The sequence below is a fragment of the Festucalex cinctus genome, chromosome 20 (genome assembly GCF_051991245.1).
Source record: "Festucalex cinctus isolate MCC-2025b chromosome 20, RoL_Fcin_1.0, whole genome shotgun sequence".
NCBI classification, from domain to species: Eukaryota; Metazoa; Chordata; class Actinopteri; order Syngnathiformes; family Syngnathidae; genus Festucalex; species Festucalex cinctus.
In genome coordinates, this window is record NC_135430.1 from 520,975 (window position 1) to 541,256 (window position 20,282).

Here is a 20,282-nt window from a genome sequence, read left to right on the forward strand (position 1 = left end):
GCAAGGTATAGGAAATTGGCATCATGAAAGAAGAGAAGCAATTAACTGTCTAAACCCGTCTATCCCCCCAGATAAACTCGGAGGGTTGATAGAAGATACTATTCAGGATAAAGGCATTTTTTATGCTGAACTCACAGGACAGGGATATTTGCTAACTGCTGTAGTTAAACATCCAAGTGTTGGACAGACAAAAGAAAAAGGTGAAATATGGCTAAAATGGTGGGTGGAAATATTCAGCGAATATAATGTTGTGCAATTGGTCAGCACCCAACCAGAATTTGATCCGGTGGTAAAAATGCTCGCCGCAACAGCCCAGATAGAAGGGAAGTTGATAAAGCCTAGTGAAACGAGAGCTATGCCCCGCTTAAAAGAGTATCAACCACTATTGGATCAAATAACCGAAATAGCAGTATATCGGAAACAGGGAAGTATACTGGAAAGTGGAAGTGAAATTGATTCAGATTATGAACTCACACCTGAAGGAATTACGATGGAAGATACAGACACGGAATATGACAACAAAGAAAGTGAGTGGCAGGCTAGAGAGGAAGTGAGACATAAAGCACTAACTCAAAAAATGAGTCCTCTTCGGCTGCAGCCTCCGCTAATTTCTTTGCCGGATGAAACCACCAAAAAAGTGAATGTGGGAAAGTGTCTGATCTTGCTTACCTGGCCAACTCTCCGTTACAAAGGGTTAAGGCCCCCCTTTTATCTCAAACCGTAGTAACACGGGATTTACAGAGATGACGGGGACGCTTCAAGCTGGCGTCGAAAAGGATTCGTTTAGGTTCTCACCGCCCCAGTTTTAGAGTGCCAGCCCCGGCTTCCCTTAGACTACACCCTTAACGAGTAACCTTTGATGATTTAAGGATATAAAATCTAATCACACTCTTTTTACAGCGGCTCCTTTCCTTATGATCGGTTGCACTTAGAATGACCTAAATATGTTTTACTGTCCTTGTTAGAACCGTAAGGGCTTGTTTTATTTGTTTATGTAAGCCGAAATAACCTTTCAGGAATTTTTGGGAACGCAGCCGACATGTAGATGGAACTATTATCTATTCAATAAGGTATCTCTAAGTATGACTCAAATAGTGAGAGAAAAGTGTTAAAGCAGGAAGGTGAAGGTTGGGTTTAAAAAATCAATGATTAATGTGACCACACACATGAAAACCCTAAACCACATCTTGTCTTTCTTGATTTATTACTTGATCAGTGTTCAAACCAATAGCAAAGCAAAATTTGTACAATAATGAATATATGTTGATTAATGACAAAAATTAATGAGTCACATCATAAATTCAAACAGAACAGAATCACATGTACTCACAAATTTGTTGCTCCTTACTCCAGACCATCAATTGAAGAAACAAGAAAAAATAAAAAGAAAAGAAAAATAAAAAAAAAACAAAAAGGAGGGCAAAAGCTTTGAAAAAGAATTATTCCTTTGCTGGGTAGTCATGACAGGTAGCTATTCTGTGATGAACCACCTGGGCCTAATTATCCTTGAGCTAAACTAGTAGCTCAAAGAAAATAATTGAGGAAGTTTACCATTTACTACCCCGGCTGTTTAATTTAATAAAACTGATCAAAACAAGGGGAACTATTATCTTCTAACAGCCAATCAAGACAATGTGTCTACCACAAATTACTCTTATTTTGATTGTTAGAATTACTTCCTCATTTAGCATATAGGGGTAAATGGGGCGCAGAGACGAAAATGCCCTTCTCGACAGAGAGAGAGCCTCGATCTTTTTTGCACACCCGCCTCGTTTCGTCCCCGTCAATTTATAACCTCGGGATGCTGAACATAGCATGACTAAGCACAGATGAGTGTGTTCCAGTCAGTCCGTACCAAAGATTGAACTGCTGAGTTCTAAATGTCTGGTGTTTACTTCCTCTTCTCAGTTCCTCTTAAAACTGCGACCTTAACAGCTTTGCAAAACCCATTTGTTGACATGGTCCAATTTTTTATGCAGACAAAACATTCATGACTTTAAAATAAACTGTACTTCCCATTTGTGAATAAAATCCCTTCAAAGCTTTTTACTCATAATGCCCCACACCAATACTGATTAATATGCACATAAAACTCAAACCACACTCAAATAAAATACATGTTATGTCAAAACCACGTTTCTTGCAATCTCATGGCGACATGTCAAAAAGGCCTTTACTCCCGCACTCCATTTAAGTATGTGCTTTGACATGTGAGCGTGTTGTGTGTGCAAAGTGTGTGCAATTGTGTTACCGTAAATGGATATGTGTATATGTGTTTTATGCTGGCTGCTGGCTCACAAGTATATTTACCAATTATGGGGCATGTTTAAACGCTAATGAAGTTGACAATTACACCAAAGACATTTCAGACTAGTGTTGTGTGACATACCAGATTTGTGTGACATAGCGATTATCTCAAACAATCATTGCATCGTTGCATTCATTTGTTAATACATGGCACAGGTTCACATTATACATGTTAGTGACATCATCTATATTTTAACTTTTGGTGACATCCGCTCAGCCCTCAGCCCGTGTTACTCGTCACCCCCCACATGAGATATGAGATAGGGAACACACAACAGCTGAGAGGCAGGTCCCGCACAGACATCAGGCATCACATTGAACCCCGGATGAACCGCTCACCGCACGCTCCTCATCAATCACCATGGGGCTGTGGTCAGCCCCTGAGATCCCCTCACCCAGCTCGGAGAGATCGTACACACGCACCAAGAGCCCGCTGCGACCATCAATGCGGTAGCCGACAGGGCCACCAGGCGAGGGGGGGGAGGAGGCGCAGAGATCAGGCTCAAAAAGGCGCCTCAACACCTCGGACGCCGAGGTATCCCCATCGAGCGGAAGGGGCGATGGCGTAGGGAGAAGTCCTAAGCCACTTAGTGTCTCAGGAGAAGGGGAGGATACGAGCAATTCTGTTGGAGCAGCACCCGCACCCCCAACCGGAGGCTCCCCAGCAGTTGGTTCGGGTGACGCAGGGGTGACCCCACCATCGTGAGGGTCGTCCGGAACGACCTGTTCCACCGCAACCGGCGGATCCCGTTGAACAGCCCTCGGCCGGGCTGCAGGCGCCAAGGGGAGAGGTCCACCTCTCCACGGATTCCAGTCAGCGCGTGAACGCCAAGACGAGATCAGCAGGCATGCGCCATCATCAAGGTGTGTTGTAATGCAACGGATGTCATCTCAGGATGCCGAGGCTCTCCTCGGGCCGACTGCAGTGTGCCGGAGGACTCAGAGACCACCGTATGGAAGTCGGATTGTGCCAAGTCACGTCGTATGTCAACTTCATTCTCGTTTTTAACAGCCCCTCGCAGAAGAACCAATTGGAGTGGGAAGAGAGGGGGAAACAGCCGTTTCCCATCATCACGTCCCCCACCAGCCAAGCATATTTCACGTGGATTGTTCCACACAGGATACATCGTGGAGTAGGGTTCTAAAACAAAAACCAAAATTACCACTCAAAATAAAATCATAACAGAACAAATGAGCAACAGCAGGTTAAATGTAGCCTTTTTTTTTTTTTTCTCTCGGCTATTTATTTAATCAACTTTCATCATTATTGTTTTCTGTACTGTTCAGTTGGTGAACCCCCGTTCATCCAGATTGGTGGATCGTTACAGACACATCATGAGGGATTCTGGCTGGTTCAAGCGACCTCTCAGTTCTGGATGACAGTGAAGCAACAGAACGAGCCACCAGAATCGGCGCTCTGTTGACATCACTCTCTCCCTGGGGTGGAACGACAACAAAAAACAAAACAAAAAAACGCTCCTATATAAGAAGGAGCAGCTCTTTGGCGCATGTTTTGGTCAGGAGGCAGGCTGTGGCCGCTGCTGTAAGCAAAAACAAACCAAGTAAAATCCACTTCCCTGATTTACTTATAGCACGCCACAATCCTGAACCAATGGTTTCAAGACCTTGTTCCACAAAATAAATCTAATCTAAATCTAAATCTAATGTGGAATCAATTACAACTCTTGTAGTTTGAACAAATACCAATTCAATTTTTTCATACCACGTGCAGTCATGAAGGTCGCTGCCGTGTCCACGTTGGAGCCAATGTTCAGCAGGGGAAAAACAAGTTCCTCTGTTATAAATTTTGTTTAGTCCAATTCAATCAAAACCTAAAACTTGATTACCCTGGCAAAGCGACTTTCTAAATGCATGTCCCTCCCCAATTTGCAATAAAGCATCAGGTCGATCAGGCATGAATTTTGGATATTCAATTTGTGTAAGCCCATAATCATTCACCCATTTAAGACAAGTTTGTTTGTCAGCTTGCATTCGTCTTTTCCATATTTTGGTATTAGGTAATTTGACCCAAAGGGCTCCTTCAGGAGTACTAAAATTTGCATAAGGCCATTTATTTTTGCAAACCCCACCCCAATTTGGCACTGATCCACAATTTTCGCGGGCCAGCTGAATCAAACAGGATGTTTTTTCGGAATTGCAACTCATCATCCAAGGCCTGGGGCCAAAATATAAATATGGTGACCACAGCGACGTACCTGGATAAGTATCTTGTTCTTTAGAATACACTGTGGCCAAATATTGGCATTTAATCCAATAATTAAATGACATATTAAGGCAAGGCAGAACCCATTTTTTTTTTTTTTTTTCCCATTTCCCAGCTTCGAAAGCCCCACCAGGTCCTGGCGAGATCACGAGTGCGAAATTCTTTCCAAGCCTGCAAAACACCTTTTACAGTATTATTCACAAGTAACCCTGAACAATTATTACATTTTGTTCCTATCAATTTGTGATTGATGATTCAGTGTGGCTGTGCTTCTCTTACCTCTAAAAGAGGATTTCCCCAGCATTCCTCCACTGCTGTGGTTAAAAATCCACACCTTGCATTTTCCAAAATGCAATCTGCCAATCCGGCCATTATGCCTCTTGGCGAGCGGCGTGTAATTACCGCACCCTTGACTGAAGCTAGTTTGATAAAGGGCGGGATGTCGGCGATGTTCGCTGCCATTCTGATTCCCTGGTTATTTCCTGGCTTGAGCTGGATGTAGCTTTAAGCTGCTCCACGCCTTGAATTCCTTTTTTTTTCAGTCGGACCGTGTTTCTGTCAGGAATCCAAAGTTCCAGCTTTCCCAGCTCTTTCCTTGTGGGGATGGGGCCAGCATGGTCTATAGCTTAGTGTACAGCCGAAGCCACCTCCCGCACGGACTCGTCTGGAACCACCTTTCCCTGTGGTGTTCTGCTCCAGTTTTCCGCTCCTACAACTATTAACCTTCTTTCTTGAACATATCGGTCCACTTCGTCATTTCCTTGCCAGTGGCTTCCTTCCCTAAGGTGTGCCTTCTGATGGACATCAATTTTTAATAAAAGTCTAATTTCAGCTATTTTCTTCCATAACTCACTGTGAGCTACCATTTTACCTTTCGCTCCCTCATAACCATTTTCTTCCCAGATGGCTAGTAGCATACAAATACTCTTTCACTGTTTCTTTTGGGTCTTTATCTCGAACCATGGCCTTCAAAGCCTTGAAGGCTCGCATATTTCTTTCTTGATCATCTAACATTGCCAAATCATTTGGGGCCTGTGTTACTAACACAGGCTGTGCCGTGTTTTGCTGTTGCTGAGGAACAGTGACTGAGACAGGCAATGAGGAAGTTGCAGATCCTGCTTGAGCGCCAGCAGGCCCCACTCCGGCCCCGTCTTGATTTATGACATCATCCTGTTCTCTCAACTTCTGCATTTGTTTTGCAGTACGCAGCCTGTTTTAACAGCTTCAACAATACATCATACACCACGGTCACAAAACCCTCTCTAAAATTTTTAGTTAATATTGTACAATTTATTAATGTACGATATGCCGGGGTCATCAACACATTAATTATCTCTCCATAACTCGTTTTCACAGTTAGGGATGCTTCTTCACTGAGTTTGTCTAACCAAGCAGCAGGATAAGGATATTCTGTTTGACCTACTGACGGCACATACACACGCCTGTCACAGCATCCTGCATGCTATTTCTACCTGGTGATTTTTTTATCTCCGTTAGTTTTTCCCTACCTTCTCCAGGTAGCGAGGGCCTCCAAGGCGTGGTGGGAAGGCCGCTGGGGCCGAGTTGTTCATCATCTGACACCATCTCCTTGGCAACACTCACCAGTGAACCTGTGACAGAGGAAGGGTGGGGGCCGAAGGTTACATTTTGAGTGCTCATACCTTGTTCCGTGGCCGGTGACCCGGCGCCTTCAGGAGATTTCATCAGGCGCCGCTTCTGACGCTGCGCTTCCTCCTTCAGTTGCAGCCTGGCCTCCTGCAAGGCTCGTGCAGTCCATCTCTCCATGGCCTCGGCCTCCCTCCTGTTATGCTGTTCTTGTGATATGGCCACCACGAACTCTGTATCTGGAAGCTGGGTGACAGGGGTCGCGATCTGTAGCCTAAAGGCCCCTAGGGCCACTGACTCGGCTATTGTCCACAACATTCTTCCTGATCTTATTCCGTTCACATCAATCACGACACGTGTAGCTTCCTGATCAATAGCTCCATTTATAGCTCTCTCCAAAAGTTTCATCACATTTTTCATATATACTCTTTGATTCAATTCTGGAGTCCATTTTTGTCCTGGGCAATGAACTATCATGTAAAAGTTAGAACTTCCTCCACTTGTTATTCTGTATTCCCTTGCCTCAGATACTTCCTCAATTGGAGCTTGGCTCCGTATGTCTCTTCTCTCTCTTTCAAATTCTATTCCAGCTGATGATTTTAAACTCGCCCTGAATTTACTATTGTACGGCCTGAGTTTTACATCAGTGAGAACAATAAGAGCGCTTCCACCAATCTCCCACACATTTCCATGGAATTGACATAGCATTATACCATTTCCCACATTCACTTTTTTGGTGGTTTCATCCGGCAAAGAAATTAGCGGAGGCTGCAGCCGAAGAGGACTCATTTTTTGAGTTAGTGCTTTATGTCTCACTTCCTCTCTAGCCTGCCACTCACTTTCTTTGTTGTCATATTCCGTGTCTGTATCTTCCATCGTAATTCCTTCAGGTGTGAGTTCATAATCTGAATCAATTTCACTTCCACTTTCCAGTATATTTCCCTGTTTCCGATATACTGCTATTTCGGTTATTTGATCCAATAGTGGTTGATACTCTTTTAAGCGGGGCATAGCTCTCGTTTCACTAGGCTTTATCAACTTCCCTTCTATCTGGGCTGTTGCGGCGAGCATTTTTACCACCGGATCAAATTCTGGTTGGGTGCTGACCAATTGCACAACATTATATTCGCTGAATATTTCCACCCACCATTTTAGCCATATTTCACCTTTTTCTTTTGTCTGTCCAACACTTGGATGTTTAACTACAGCAGTTAGCAAATATCCCTGTCCTGTGAGTTCAGCATAAAAAATGCCTTTATCCTGAATAGTATCTTCTATCAACCCTCCGAGTTTATCTGGGGGGATAGACGGGTTTAGACAGTTAATTGCTTCTCTTCTTTCATGATGCCAATTTCCTATACCTTGCCCATGAAGAAAAAGCCGTGTTTGAATATGAGGTTGTCCATGAACTGACTGTTGCAGTGCCTCAGGCCCTTCTTGACCCGAGGTCACTAAATTTTCACTGGATTCGCTTGGCCCTTGCATTCTGCTGCCTTACGCTTTTACAATAGTTGTAGGTCGAAGCTATTTTTTCAGTTGCCTCCCTCTTGCGCATAGAGGGTCAGGGACTTACTATAGCCTCTGGTTACTCAATGCCTCTGCTTACAGAGTCACTTCCTCTCTACTAACAAAAGGGCTATTACTTTAGCTAACTTTTATTAGTAACTACTAGTGGTGGGATATTTCAATTAGGTTTCATACCTATTTCAACATTCCCTTTGATCAGCCTTTTTGGCGTATTTCTGAGCCCGCCTTGCCTTACTTTGGACCTGAGCAGTCAGCCCAAATAAACTGGTGTTATTTATACTCCCTAAGGTTTTCAAACACCCAAACAAATTTTTATTTGTTACCTTAAGACTGATCTCCACTATTTTTAGACCTATTCCAGTTGTAGCCTACAGCACAATTTCCCTCTTGGATATTTATGTTGCAGGTGCTGTTCCAGGAAACTCTATTCCTCACAGCCACTGTTTATATGTCTAATTAAGCTTATCTGACACTAAATTTAGGTCCTTTCTGGGGTAGCGAGGTCCTGGGAAGTCAACCCCAGCTACTCCCCGTCCAGGTTCTTCCTACGGACATGAATCAATTAACTTTAATCAATTGCACGTCCCTGTTCGGGCGCCAAGTGTCTGATCTTGCTTACCTGGCCAACTCTCCATTACAAAGGGTTAAGGCCCCCCTTTTATCTCCAACCGTAGTAACACGGGATTTACAGAGATGACGGGGACGCTTCAAGCTGGCGTCGAAAAGGATTCGTTTAGGTTCTCACCGCCCCAGTTTTAGAGTGTCAGCCCCGGCTTCCATTAGACTACACCCTTAACGAGTAACCTTGATGATTTAAGGATATAAAATCTAATCACACTCTTTTTACAGCGGCTCCTTTCCTTATGATCGGTTGCACTTAGAATGACCTAAATATGTTTTACTGTCCTTGTTAGAACCGTAAGGGCTTGTTTTATTTGTTTATGTAAGCCGAAATAACCTTTCAGGAATTTTTGGGAACGCAGCCGACATGTAGATGGAACTATTATCTATTCAATAAGGTATCTCTAAGTATGACTCAAATAGTGAGAGAAAAGTGTTAAAGCAGGAAGGTGAAGGTTGGGTTTAAAAAATCAATGATTAATGTGACCACACACATGAAAACCCTAAACCACATCTTGTCTTTCTTGATTTATTACTTGATCAGTGTTCAAACCAATAGCAAAGCAAAATTTGTACAATAATGAATATATGTTGATTAATGACAAACATTAATGAGTCACATCATAAATTCAAACAGAACAGAATCACATGTACTCACAAATTTGTTGCTCCTTACTCCAGACCATCAATTGAAGAAACAAGAAAAAATAAAAAGAAAAGAAAAATAAAAAAAAACAAAAAGGAGGGCAAAAGCTTTGAAAAAGAATTATTCCTTTGCTGGGTAGTCACGACAGGTAGCTATTCTGTGATGAACCACCTGGGCCTAATTATCCTTGAGCTAAACTAGTAGCTCAAAGAAAATAATTGAGGAAGTTTACCATTTACTACCCCGGCTGTTTAATTTAATAAAACTGATCAAAACAAGGGGAACTATTATCTTCTAACAGCCAATCAAGACAATGTGTCTACCACAAATTACTCTTATTTTGATTGTTAGAATTACTTCCTCATTTAGCATATAGGGGTAAATGGGGCGCAGAGACGAAAATGCCCTTCTCGACAGAGAGAGAGCCTCGATCTTTTTTGCACACCCGCCTCGTTTCGTCCCCGTCAATTTATAACCTCGGGATGCTGAACATAGCATGACTAAGCACAGATGAGTGTGTTCCAGTCAGTCCGTACCAAAGATTGAACTGCTGAGTTCTAAATGTCTGGTGTTTACTTCCTCTTCTCAGTTCCTCTTAAAACTGCGACCTTAACAGCTTTGCAAAACCCATTTGTTGACATGGTCCAATTTTTTATGCAGACAAAACATTCATGACTTTAAAATAAACTGTACTTCCCATTTGTGAATAAAATCCCTTCAAAGCTTTTTACTCATAATGCCCCACACCAATACTGATTAATATGCACATAAAACTCAAACCACACTCAAATAAAATACATGTTATGTCAAAACCACGTTTCTTGCAATCTCATGGCGACATGTCAAAAAGGCCTTTACTCCCGCACTCCATTTAAGTATGTGCTTTGACATGTGAGCGTGTTGTGTGTGCAAAGTGTGTGCAATTGTGTTACCGTAAATGGATATGTGTATATGTGTTTTATGCTGGCTGCTGGCTCACAAGTATATTTACCAATTATGGGGCATGTTTAAACGCTAATGAAGTTGACAATTACACCAAAGACATTTCAGACTAGTGTTGTGTGACATACCAGATTTGTGTGACATAGCGATTATCTCAAACAATCATTGCATCGTTGCATTCATTTGTTAATACATGGCACAGGTTCACATTATACATGTTAGTGACATCATCTATATTTTAACTTTTGGTGACATCCGCTCAGCCCTCAGCCCGTGTTACTCGTCACCCCCCACATGAGATATGAGATAGGGAACACACAACAGCTGAGAGACAGGTCCCGCACAGACATCAGGCATCACATTGAACCCCGGATGAACCGCTCACCGCACGCTCCTCATCAATCACCATGGGGCTGTGGTCAGCCCCTGAGATCCCCTCACCCAGCTCGGAGAGATCGTACACACGCACCAAGAGCCCGCTGCGACCATCAATGCGGTAGCCGACAGGGCCACCAGGCGAGGGGGGGGAGGAGGCGCAGAGATCAGGCTCAAAAAGGCGCCTCAACACCTCGGACGCCGAGGTATCCCCATCGAGCGGAAGGGGCGATGGCGTAGGGAGAAGTCCTAAGCCACTTAGTGTCTCAGGAGAAGGGGAGGATACGAGCAATTCTGTTGGAGCAGCACCCGCACCCCCAACCGGAGGCTCCCCAGCAGTTGGTTCGGGTGACGCAGGGGTGACCCCACCATCGTGAGGGTCGTCCGGAACGACCTGTTCCACCGCAACCGGCGGATCCCGTTGAACAGCCCTCGGCCGGGCTGCAGGCGCCAAGGGGAGAGGTCCACCTCTCCACGGATTCCAGTCAGCGCGTGAACGCCAAGACGAGATCAGCAGGCATGCGCCATCATCAAGGTGTGTTGTAATGCAACGGATGTCATCTCAGGATGCCGAGGCTCTCCTCGGGCCGACTGCAGTGTGCCGGAGGACTCAGAGACCACCGTATGGAAGTCGGATTGTGCCAAGTCACGTCGTATGTCAACTTCATTCTCGTTTTTAACAGCCCCTCGCAGAAGAACCAATTGGAGTGGGAAGAGAGGGGGAAACAGCCGTTTCCCATCATCACGTCCCCCACCAGCCAAGCATATTTCACGTGGATTGTTCCACACAGGATACATCGTGGAGTAGGGTTCTAAAACAAAAACCAAAATTACCACTCAAAATAAAATCATAACAGAACAAATGAGCAACAGCAGGTTAAATGTAGCCTCTTTTTTTTTTTTCTCTCGGCTATTTATTTAATCAACTTTCATCATTATTGTTTTCTGTACTGTTCAGTTGGTGAACCCCCGTTCATCCAGATTGGTGGATCGTTACAGACACATCATGAGGGATTCTGGCTGGTTCAAGCGACCTCTCAGTTCTGGATGACAGTGAAGCAACAGAACGAGCCACCAGAATCGGCGCTCTGTTGACATCACTCTCTCCCTGGGGTGGAACGACAACAAAGAACAAAACAAAAAAACGCTCCTATATAAGAAGGAGCAGCTCTTTGGCGCATGTTTTGGTCAGGAGGCAGGCTGTGGCCGCTGCTGTAAGCAAAAACAAACCAAGTAAAATCCACTTCCCTGATTTACTTATAGCACGCCACAATCCTGAACCAATGGTTTCAAGACCTTGTTCCACAAAATAAATCTAATCTAAATCTAAATCTAATGTGGAATCAATTACAACTCTTGTAGTTTGAACAAATACCAATTCAATTTTTTCATACCACGTGCAGTCATGAAGGTCGCTGCCGTGTCCACGTTGGAGCCAATGTTCAGCAGGGAAAAAACAAGTTCCGCTGTTATAAATTTTGTTTCCAATTCAATCAAAACCTAAAACTTGACTACCCTGGCAAAGCGACTTTCTAAATGCATGTCCCTCCCCAATTTGCAATAAAGCATCAGGTCGATCAGGCATGAATTTTGGATATTCAGTCTGTGTAAGCCCATAATCATTCACCCATTTAAGACAAGTTTGTTTGTCAGCTTGCATTCGTCTTTTCCATATTTTGGTATTAGATAATTTGACCCAAAGGCCTCCTTCAGGAGTACTAAAATTTGCATAAGGCCATTTATTTTTGCAAAACCCACCCCAATTTGGCACTGATCCACAATTTTCGCGGGCCAGCTGAATCAAACAGGATGTTTTTTCGGAATTGCAACTCATCATCCAAGGCCTGGGGCCAAAATATAAATATGGTGACCACAGCGACGTACCTGGATAAGTGTCCTGTTCTTTAGAATACACTGTGGCCAAATATTGACATTTAATCCAATAATTAAATGACATATTAAGGCAAGGCAGAACCCATTTTTTTTTTTTTCCTTTCCCAGCTTCGAAAGCCCCACCAGGTCCTGGCGAGATCACGAGTGCGAAATTCTTTCCAAGCCTGCAAAACATCTTTTACAATATTATTCACAAGTAACCCTGAACAATTATTACATTTTGTTCCTATCAATTTGTGATTGATGATTCAGTGTGGCTGTGCTTCTCTTACCTCTAAAAGAGGATTTCCCCAGCATTCCTCCACTGCTGTGGTTAAAAATCCACACCTTGCATTTTCCAAAATGCAATCTGCCAATCCGGCCATTATGCCTCTTGGCGAGCGGCGTGTAATTACCGCACCCTTGACTGAAGCTAGTTTGATAAAGGGCGGGATGTCGGCGATGTTCGCTGCCATTCTGATTCCCTGGTTATTTCCTGGCTTGAGCTGGATGTAGCTTTAAGCTGCTCCACGCCTTGAATTCCTTTTTTTTTCAGTCGGACCGTGTTTCTGTCAGGAATCCAAAGTTCCAGCTTTCCCAGCTCTTTCCTTGTGGGGATGGGGCCAGCATGGTCTATAGCTTAGTGTACAGCCGAAGCCACCTCCCGCACGGACTCGTCTGGAACCACCTTTCCCTGTGGTGTTCTGCTCCAGTTTTCCGCTCCTACAACTATTAACCTTCTTTCTTGAACATATCGGTCCACTTCGTCATTTCCTTGCCAGTGGCTTCCTTCCCTAAGGTGTGCCTTCTGATGGACATCAATTTTTAATAAAAGTCTAATTTCAGCTATTTTCTTCCATAACTCACTGTGAGCTACCATTTTACCTTTCGCTCCCTCATAACCATTTTCTTCCCAGATGGCTAGTAGCATACAAATACTCTTTCACTGTTTCTTTTGGGTCTTTATCTCGAACCATGGCCTTCAAGGCCTTAAATGCTCGCATATTTCTCTCTTGATCATCTAACATTGCCAAATCATTTGGGGCCTGTGTTACTAACACAGGCTGTGCCGTGTTTTGCTGTTGCTGAGGAACAGTGACTGAGACAGGCAATGAGGAAGTTGCAGATCCTGCTTGAGCGCCAGCAGGCCCCACTCCGGCCCCGTCTTGATTTATGACGTCATCCTGTTCTCTCAACTCTGTCTGAGCTTTGCAATAAGCCGCCTGTTTCACCAATTTAAGCAAAACATCATACAACACGGTCACAAAACCTTCTCTGAAATTTTTAGTCAACATTGTACAATTTATTAATGTACGATATGCGGGGGTCATCAACACATTAATTATCTCTCCATAACTCGTTTTCACAGTTAGGGATGCTTCTTCGCTGAGTTTGTCCAACCAAGCAGCAGGATAAGGATACTCTGTTTGACCTACTGACGGCACATACACACGCCTGTCATCTTTAGTCTGCAGGTAACCAACCCGGGTGTCCAGGGCTATCCTTTCCGAGGCCTTCAAAACACTTAGAACTGGTTGCTGTTTTTTGGTCCCCTTGCGGATCGCTCCTTTTATTACTTTTGGCTGCTGAGCATGGTTAGGGCTGGTCGGGGGGGCAAATGACTCCAAGGACCCGAGGTCATCTCTCTCATCCTCACTCTCTTCTTCTTCGCCGGATGAAGATGAAATTGGCGGAGCCATCAACTCAGCGTCTCTGTTTGTTTTCTTCAACGCTTTCCTACCCATGACCTCTTTGGTAACAGGGGTCGGAGGAGGCAACTCCCTATATGAGTCATCCACTCCCTGCGGCGAGGAGGCCGCTAAGCCCGGGTCTATCACAGCATCCTGCATGCTATTTCTACCTGGTGATTTTTTTATCTCCGTTAGTTTTTCCCTACCTTCTCCAGGTAGCGAGGGCCTCCAAGGCGTGGTGGGAAGGCCGCTGGGGCCGAGTTGTTCATCATCTGACACCATCTCCTTGGCAACACTCACCAGTGAACCTGTGACAGAGGAAGGGTGGGGGCCGAAGGTTACATTTTGAGTGCTCATACCTTGTTCCGTGGCCGGTGACCCGGCGCCTTCAGGAGATTTCATCAGGCGCCGCTTCTGACGCTGCGCTTCCTCCTTCAGTTGCAGCCTGGCCTCCTGCAAGGCTCGTGCAGTCCATCTCTCCATGGCCTCGGCCTCCCTCCTGTTATGCTGTTCTTGTGATATGGCCACCACGAACTCTGTATCTGGAAGCTGGGTGACAGGGGTCGCGATCTGTAGCCTAAAGGCCCCTAGGGCCACTGACTCGGCTATTGTCCACAACATTCTTCCTGATCTTATTCCGTTCACATCAATCACGACACGTGTAGCTTCCTGATCAATAGCTCCATTTATAGCTCTCTCCAAAAGTTTCATCACATTTTTCATATATACTCTTTGATTCAATTCTGGAGTCCATTTTTGTCCTGGGCAATGAACTATCATGTAAAAGTTAGAACTTCCTCCACTTGTTATTCTGTATTCCCTTGCCTCAGATACTTCCTCAATTGGAGCTTGGCTCCGTATGTCTCTTCTCTCTCTTTCAAATTCTATTCCAGCTGATGATTTTAAACTCGCCCTGAATTTACTATTGTACGGCCTGAGTTTTACATCAGTGAGAACAATAAGAGCGCTTCCACCAATCTCCCACACATTTCCATGGAATTGACATAGCATTATACCATTTCCCACATTCACTTTTTTGGTGGTTTCATCCGGCAAAGAAATTAGCGGAGGCTGCAGCCGAAGAGGACTCATTTTTTGAGTTAGTGCTTTATGTCTCACTTCCTCTCTAGCCTGCCACTCACTTTCTTTGTTGTCATATTCCGTGTCTGTATCTTCCATCGTAATTCCTTCAGGTGTGAGTTCATAATCTGAATCAATTTCACTTCCACTTTCCAGTATATTTCCCTGTTTCCGATATACTGCTATTTCGGTTATTTGATCCAATAGTGGTTGATACTCTTTTAAGCGGGGCATAGCTCTCGTTTCACTAGGCTTTATCAACTTCCCTTCTATCTGGGCTGTTGCGGCGAGCATTTTTACCACCGGATCAAATTCTGGTTGGGTGCTGACCAATTGCACAACATTATATTCGCTGAATATTTCCACCCACCATTTTAGCCATATTTCACCTTTTTCTTTTGTCTGTCCAACACTTGGATGTTTAACTACAGCAGTTAGCAAATATCCCTGTCCTGTGAGTTCAGCATAAAAAATGCCTTTATCCTGAATAGTATCTTCTATCAACCCTCCGAGTTTATCTGGGGGGATAGACGGGTTTAGACAGTTAATTGCTTCTCTTCTTTCATGATGCCAATTTCCTATACCTTGCCCATGAAGAAAAAGCCGTGTTTGAATATGAGGTTGTCCATGAACTGACTGTTGCAGTGCCTCAGGCCCTTCTTGACCCGAGGTCACTAAATTTTCACTGGATTCGCTTGGCCCTTGCATTCTGCTGCCTTACGTTTTTACAATAGTTGTAGGTCGAAGCTATTTTTTCAGTTGCCTCCCTCTTGCGCATAGAGGGTCAGGGACTTACTATAGCCTCTGGTTACTCAATGCCTCTGGTTACAGAGTCACTTCTTCTCTACTAACAAAAGGGCTATTACTTTAGCTAACTTTTATTAGTAACTACTAGTGGTGGGATATTTCAATTAGGTTTCATACCTATTTCAACATTCCCCTTGATCAGCCTTTTTGGCGTATTTCTGAGCCCGCCTTGCCGTGCTTTGGACCTGAGCAGTCAGCCCAAATAAACTGGTGTTATTTATACTCCCTAAGGTTTTCAAACAACCAAACAAATTTTTATTTGTTACTTTAAGACTGATCTCCACTATTTTTAGACCTATTCCAGTTGTAGCCTACAGCACAATTTCCCTCTTGGATATTTATGTTGCAGGTGCTGTTCCAGGAAACTCTATTCCTCACAGCCACTGTTTATATGTCTAATTAAGCTTATCTGACACTAAATTTAGGTCCTTTCTGGGGTAGCGAGGTCCTGGGAAGTCAACCCCAGCTACTCCCCGTCCAGGTTCTTCCTACGGACATGAATCAATTAACTTTAATCAATTGCACGTCCCTGTTCGGGCGCCAAGTGTCTGATCTTGCTTACCTGGCCAACTCTCCATTACAAAGGGTTAAGGCCCCCCTTTTATCTCCAACCGTAGTAACACGGGATTTACAGAGATGACGGGGACGCTTCAAGCTGGCGTCGAAAAGGATTCGTTTAGGTTCTCACCGCCCCAGTTTTAGAGTGTCAGCCCCGGCTTCCATTAGACTACACCCTTAACGAGTAACCTTGATGATTTAAGGATATAAAATCTAATCACACTCTTTTTACAGCGGCTCCTTTCCTTATGATCGGTTGCACTTAGAATGACCTAAATATGTTTTACTGTCCTTGTTAGAACCGTAAGGGCTTGTTTTATTTGTTTATGTAAGCCGAAATAACCTTTCAGGAATTTTTGGGAACGCAGCCGACATGTAGATGGAACTATTATCTATTCAATAAGGTATCTCTAAGTATGACTCAAATAGTGAGAGAAAAGTGTTAAAGCAGGAAGGTGAAGGTTGGGTTTAAAAAATCAATGATTAATGTGACCACACACATGAAAACCCTAAACCACATCTTGTCTTTCTTGATTTATTACTTGATCAGTGTTCAAACCAATAGCAAAGCAAAATTTGTACAATAATGAATATATGTTGATTAATGACAAACATTAATGAGTCACATCATAAATTCAAACAGAACAGAATCACATGTACTCACAAATTTGTTGCTCCTTACTCCAGACCATCAATTGAAGAAACAAGAAAAAATAAAAAGAAAAGAAAAATAAAAAAAAACAAAAAGGAGGGCAAAAGCTTTGAAAAAGAATTATTCCTTTGCTGGGTAGTCACGACAGGTAGCTATTCTGTGATGAACCACCTGGGCCTAATTATCCTTGAGCTAAACTAGTAGCTCAAAGAAAATAATTGAGGAAGTTTACCATTTACTACCCCGGCTGTTTAATTTAATAAAACTGATCAAAACAAGGGGAACTATTATCTTCTAACAGCCAATCAAGACAATGTGTCTACCACAAATTACTCTTATTTTGATTGTTAGAATTACTTCCTCATTTAGCATATAGGGGTAAATGGGGCGCAGAGACGAAAATGCCCTTCTCGACAGAGAGAGAGCCTCGATCTTTTTTGCACACCCGCCTCGTTTCGTCCCCGTCAATTTATAACCTCGGGATGCTGAACATAGCATGACTAAGCACAGATGAGTGTGTTCCAGTCAGTCCGTACCAAAGATTGAACTGCTGAGTTCTAAATGTCTGGTGTTTACTTCCTCTTCTCAGTTCCTCTTAAAACTGCGACCTTAACAGCTTTGCAAAACCCATTTGTTGACATGGTCCAATTTTTTATGCAGACAAAACATTCATGACTTTAAAATAAACTGTACTTCCCATTTGTGAATAAAATCCCTTCAAAGCTTTTTACTCATAATGCCCCACACCAATACTGATTAATATGCACATAAAACTCAAACCACACTCAAATAAAATACATGTTATGTCAAAACCACGTTTCTTGCAATCTCATGGCGACATGTCAAAAAGGCCTTTACTCCCGCACTCCATTTAAGTATGTGCTTTGACATGTGAGCGTGTTGTGTGTGCAAAGTGTGTGCAATTGTGTTACCGTAAATGGATATGTGTATATGTGTTTTATGCTGGCTGCTGGCTCACAAGTATATTTACCAATTATGGGGCATGTTTAAACGCTAATGAAGTTGACAATTACACCAAAGACATTTCAGACTAGTGTTGTGTGACATACCAGATTTGTGTGACATAGCGATTATCTCAAACAATCATTGCATCGTTGCATTCATTTGTTAATACATGGCACAGGTTCACATTATACATGTTAGTGACATCATCTATATTTTAACTTTTGGTGACATCCGCTCAGCCCTCAGCCCGTGACACTGATTTTCTGTTGCCAAATTTAATGTAAGACGTTTTACAACCAAAAACTGCAGCACAAGATTTTCGTTTTTTGTTATTTACCTATATATGCATTTCTGGCTTGTGACAAAATTGGGGCAGGAAAACATTGGGTGAACTTTTAACCCAAAGTTCAGAAGGGTATTATCTCTCAAAAAATGCATTGAACAAGTAGTGCCCAGACAGTGGAGCGAAACTCATTTTCTAGGCACTTTTTTGGGGTTCACCCCACGGCCTAGAAGTTGGTGTGAATATTTGAATGTATTCTTTACTATTGAGATAGGGTTGTTCTGATTTTGTTATGTGAGGTTATTGTATTGTCATGTCCGCTTTTAACTTAACAGTTTTTATCAGTTGCTAAAACACCAAACCCCGTTCTATGAAGCAAATTCTCAGTTTCCGAGACTAATTTCTGGAATGAAACACTTTTTTGACCAAACCTTACACACGGTTCAGGCTTAGACCCAATTCTCAAAACTCATCCACTCTTTTTGGATAAAACTTAAACACATTTCACACTATTCCTAAATTATTTTGCCCTAAGACTAATGCATGTTTTTTTGTTAAAAGTGCCCATTTTGACTCTATCATGTTTTTTGATTGATTGATTGATTGATTGAATTATTGAACATAAAAACAAACAGCAGAGAAACAAAAGTTAAAAAAGAAAAGAAGAAAATAAAAAACAAAAAACAAACTCATCATTGTTTACATGTTCAAAAGGGAGTAGGAAGAAGTTAACTTATTTAGTCCAACCCCTCATACATTATACATTTAAACTTATTTCATTATTGATACAATACTAGGTTAATATTTTTAAAAATAAAATGATGCGTGCATTATCCAGCAACATATATACATGAAATTCCTAAACATATACCATAATACATTTATAAATCATATACTCATACTCATTATATACAATTTTCATGCTCTTATTTGACAAAAGTAATTTTTTTTAACTTTGCATTTAAACATTTTTTTTTTTTAACTCAACAAGTGAGTCACATCTTTTCAAGTCAATTCCCAGATTATTCCACAAATTAACACCTTTTACAGAAACACACCTTTGCTTAACATTTGTTCTTGTTTTGGGTTTTTTGTACACACTTGTACCCCTTAAATCATAAGGACTGTGTCTAATTTCAAACAATGGATGCTCTGTGTTAGATTATTTTATGTCGTGTCTAACAAATGCTCTCATGGTGAATATATTTTGACTTACTGTGTGTATGATCTGAATATATTGTTCGGATTTGAATACCGGATAATAGGTTTTGAAGTGAAAAGTCACGGCTTTTGTGAAAATTGTTAGAATTTTTGTGTTTGTGTTTAAGGTTGTGAGAAAATGGGTACAGGTTTCAAGAAATGTGTATTAGCAATTGAGAAAGACTGTAATAAGATGGTTAAATTATTATTTTTATTTTCGTGTTTACGAATACCCTTACCATTCCATGTTACTATTTTGTAACTTTTGCATTGCTCGACCTGCTCCTCTCCCTCCTCTAATTCCTCTTCCTCTGGCTCTGCCTCTATCCATTGCGCTTGTTTGGACTCTCCAGCAAACTGTACACTCTGAACTTGAGTTTATAGGTGTGGTCACATCATTAGCAACAAGTGTATTCAATTTTTGAGTTGTTGTGTGAACGCCAGTTAAGTCCGTTGTGTTCAAATATTGTTGACTTGTGGTAAACATTTTGTATCGCATGAGAGCAATTTGTGAATTGTGTCTTCATGTAAAATGTTTTTATGGCATTGGAAAATGAGGGGTTACATTTATTCAATGTGTTTAGACAACTGGTCATTCGGTTCAGAGGACTGGCATTTGGGTTTTAGTATTTGAGAAAATATCCCAAGGAGAGCACGCTGGCAGACGTCTAACCAACCCCCTCGCTCATATCCACCAGCCCCCCAACAATTATGGTCATTGAAACACACACACTCAAACTGTGACAGAGTCCTAGTGTCTCCAACAAGCCTCAGAAAATTCTCACGAGTGTAGGGACATCTCCCCTTTCTGCTACGCATACCTCGCTGCTACGCATATATGCTCTATGCAGAGCATGTATGTGATGGACTCAAAGCCACACACCGTTACGCCTATAGGTAAGCTTAATTAGTTTTCACTTGTCACC

At 42.6% G+C, this 20,282-nt stretch overlaps 1 protein-coding gene across 1 annotated transcript; it reads right to left on the bottom strand.

The window, feature by feature from the left end:
- Positions 1 to 7,993: 7,993 nt before the first annotated feature.
- Positions 7,994 to 19,972, bottom strand: LOC144008931 (uncharacterized). The gene is made up of 2 exons (XM_077508315.1): positions 12,132 to 19,972; positions 7,994 to 11,059 (listed from the first exon to the last, which is right to left on the bottom strand). Exon 1 carries the CDS (start codon positions 15,596 to 15,598, stop codon positions 13,016 to 13,018), a length of 2,583 nt encoding a protein of 860 aa, XP_077364441.1. The 5' UTR covers positions 15,599 to 19,972; the 3' UTR covers positions 7,994 to 11,059; positions 12,132 to 13,015.
- Positions 19,973 to 20,282: the final 310 nt, after the last annotated feature.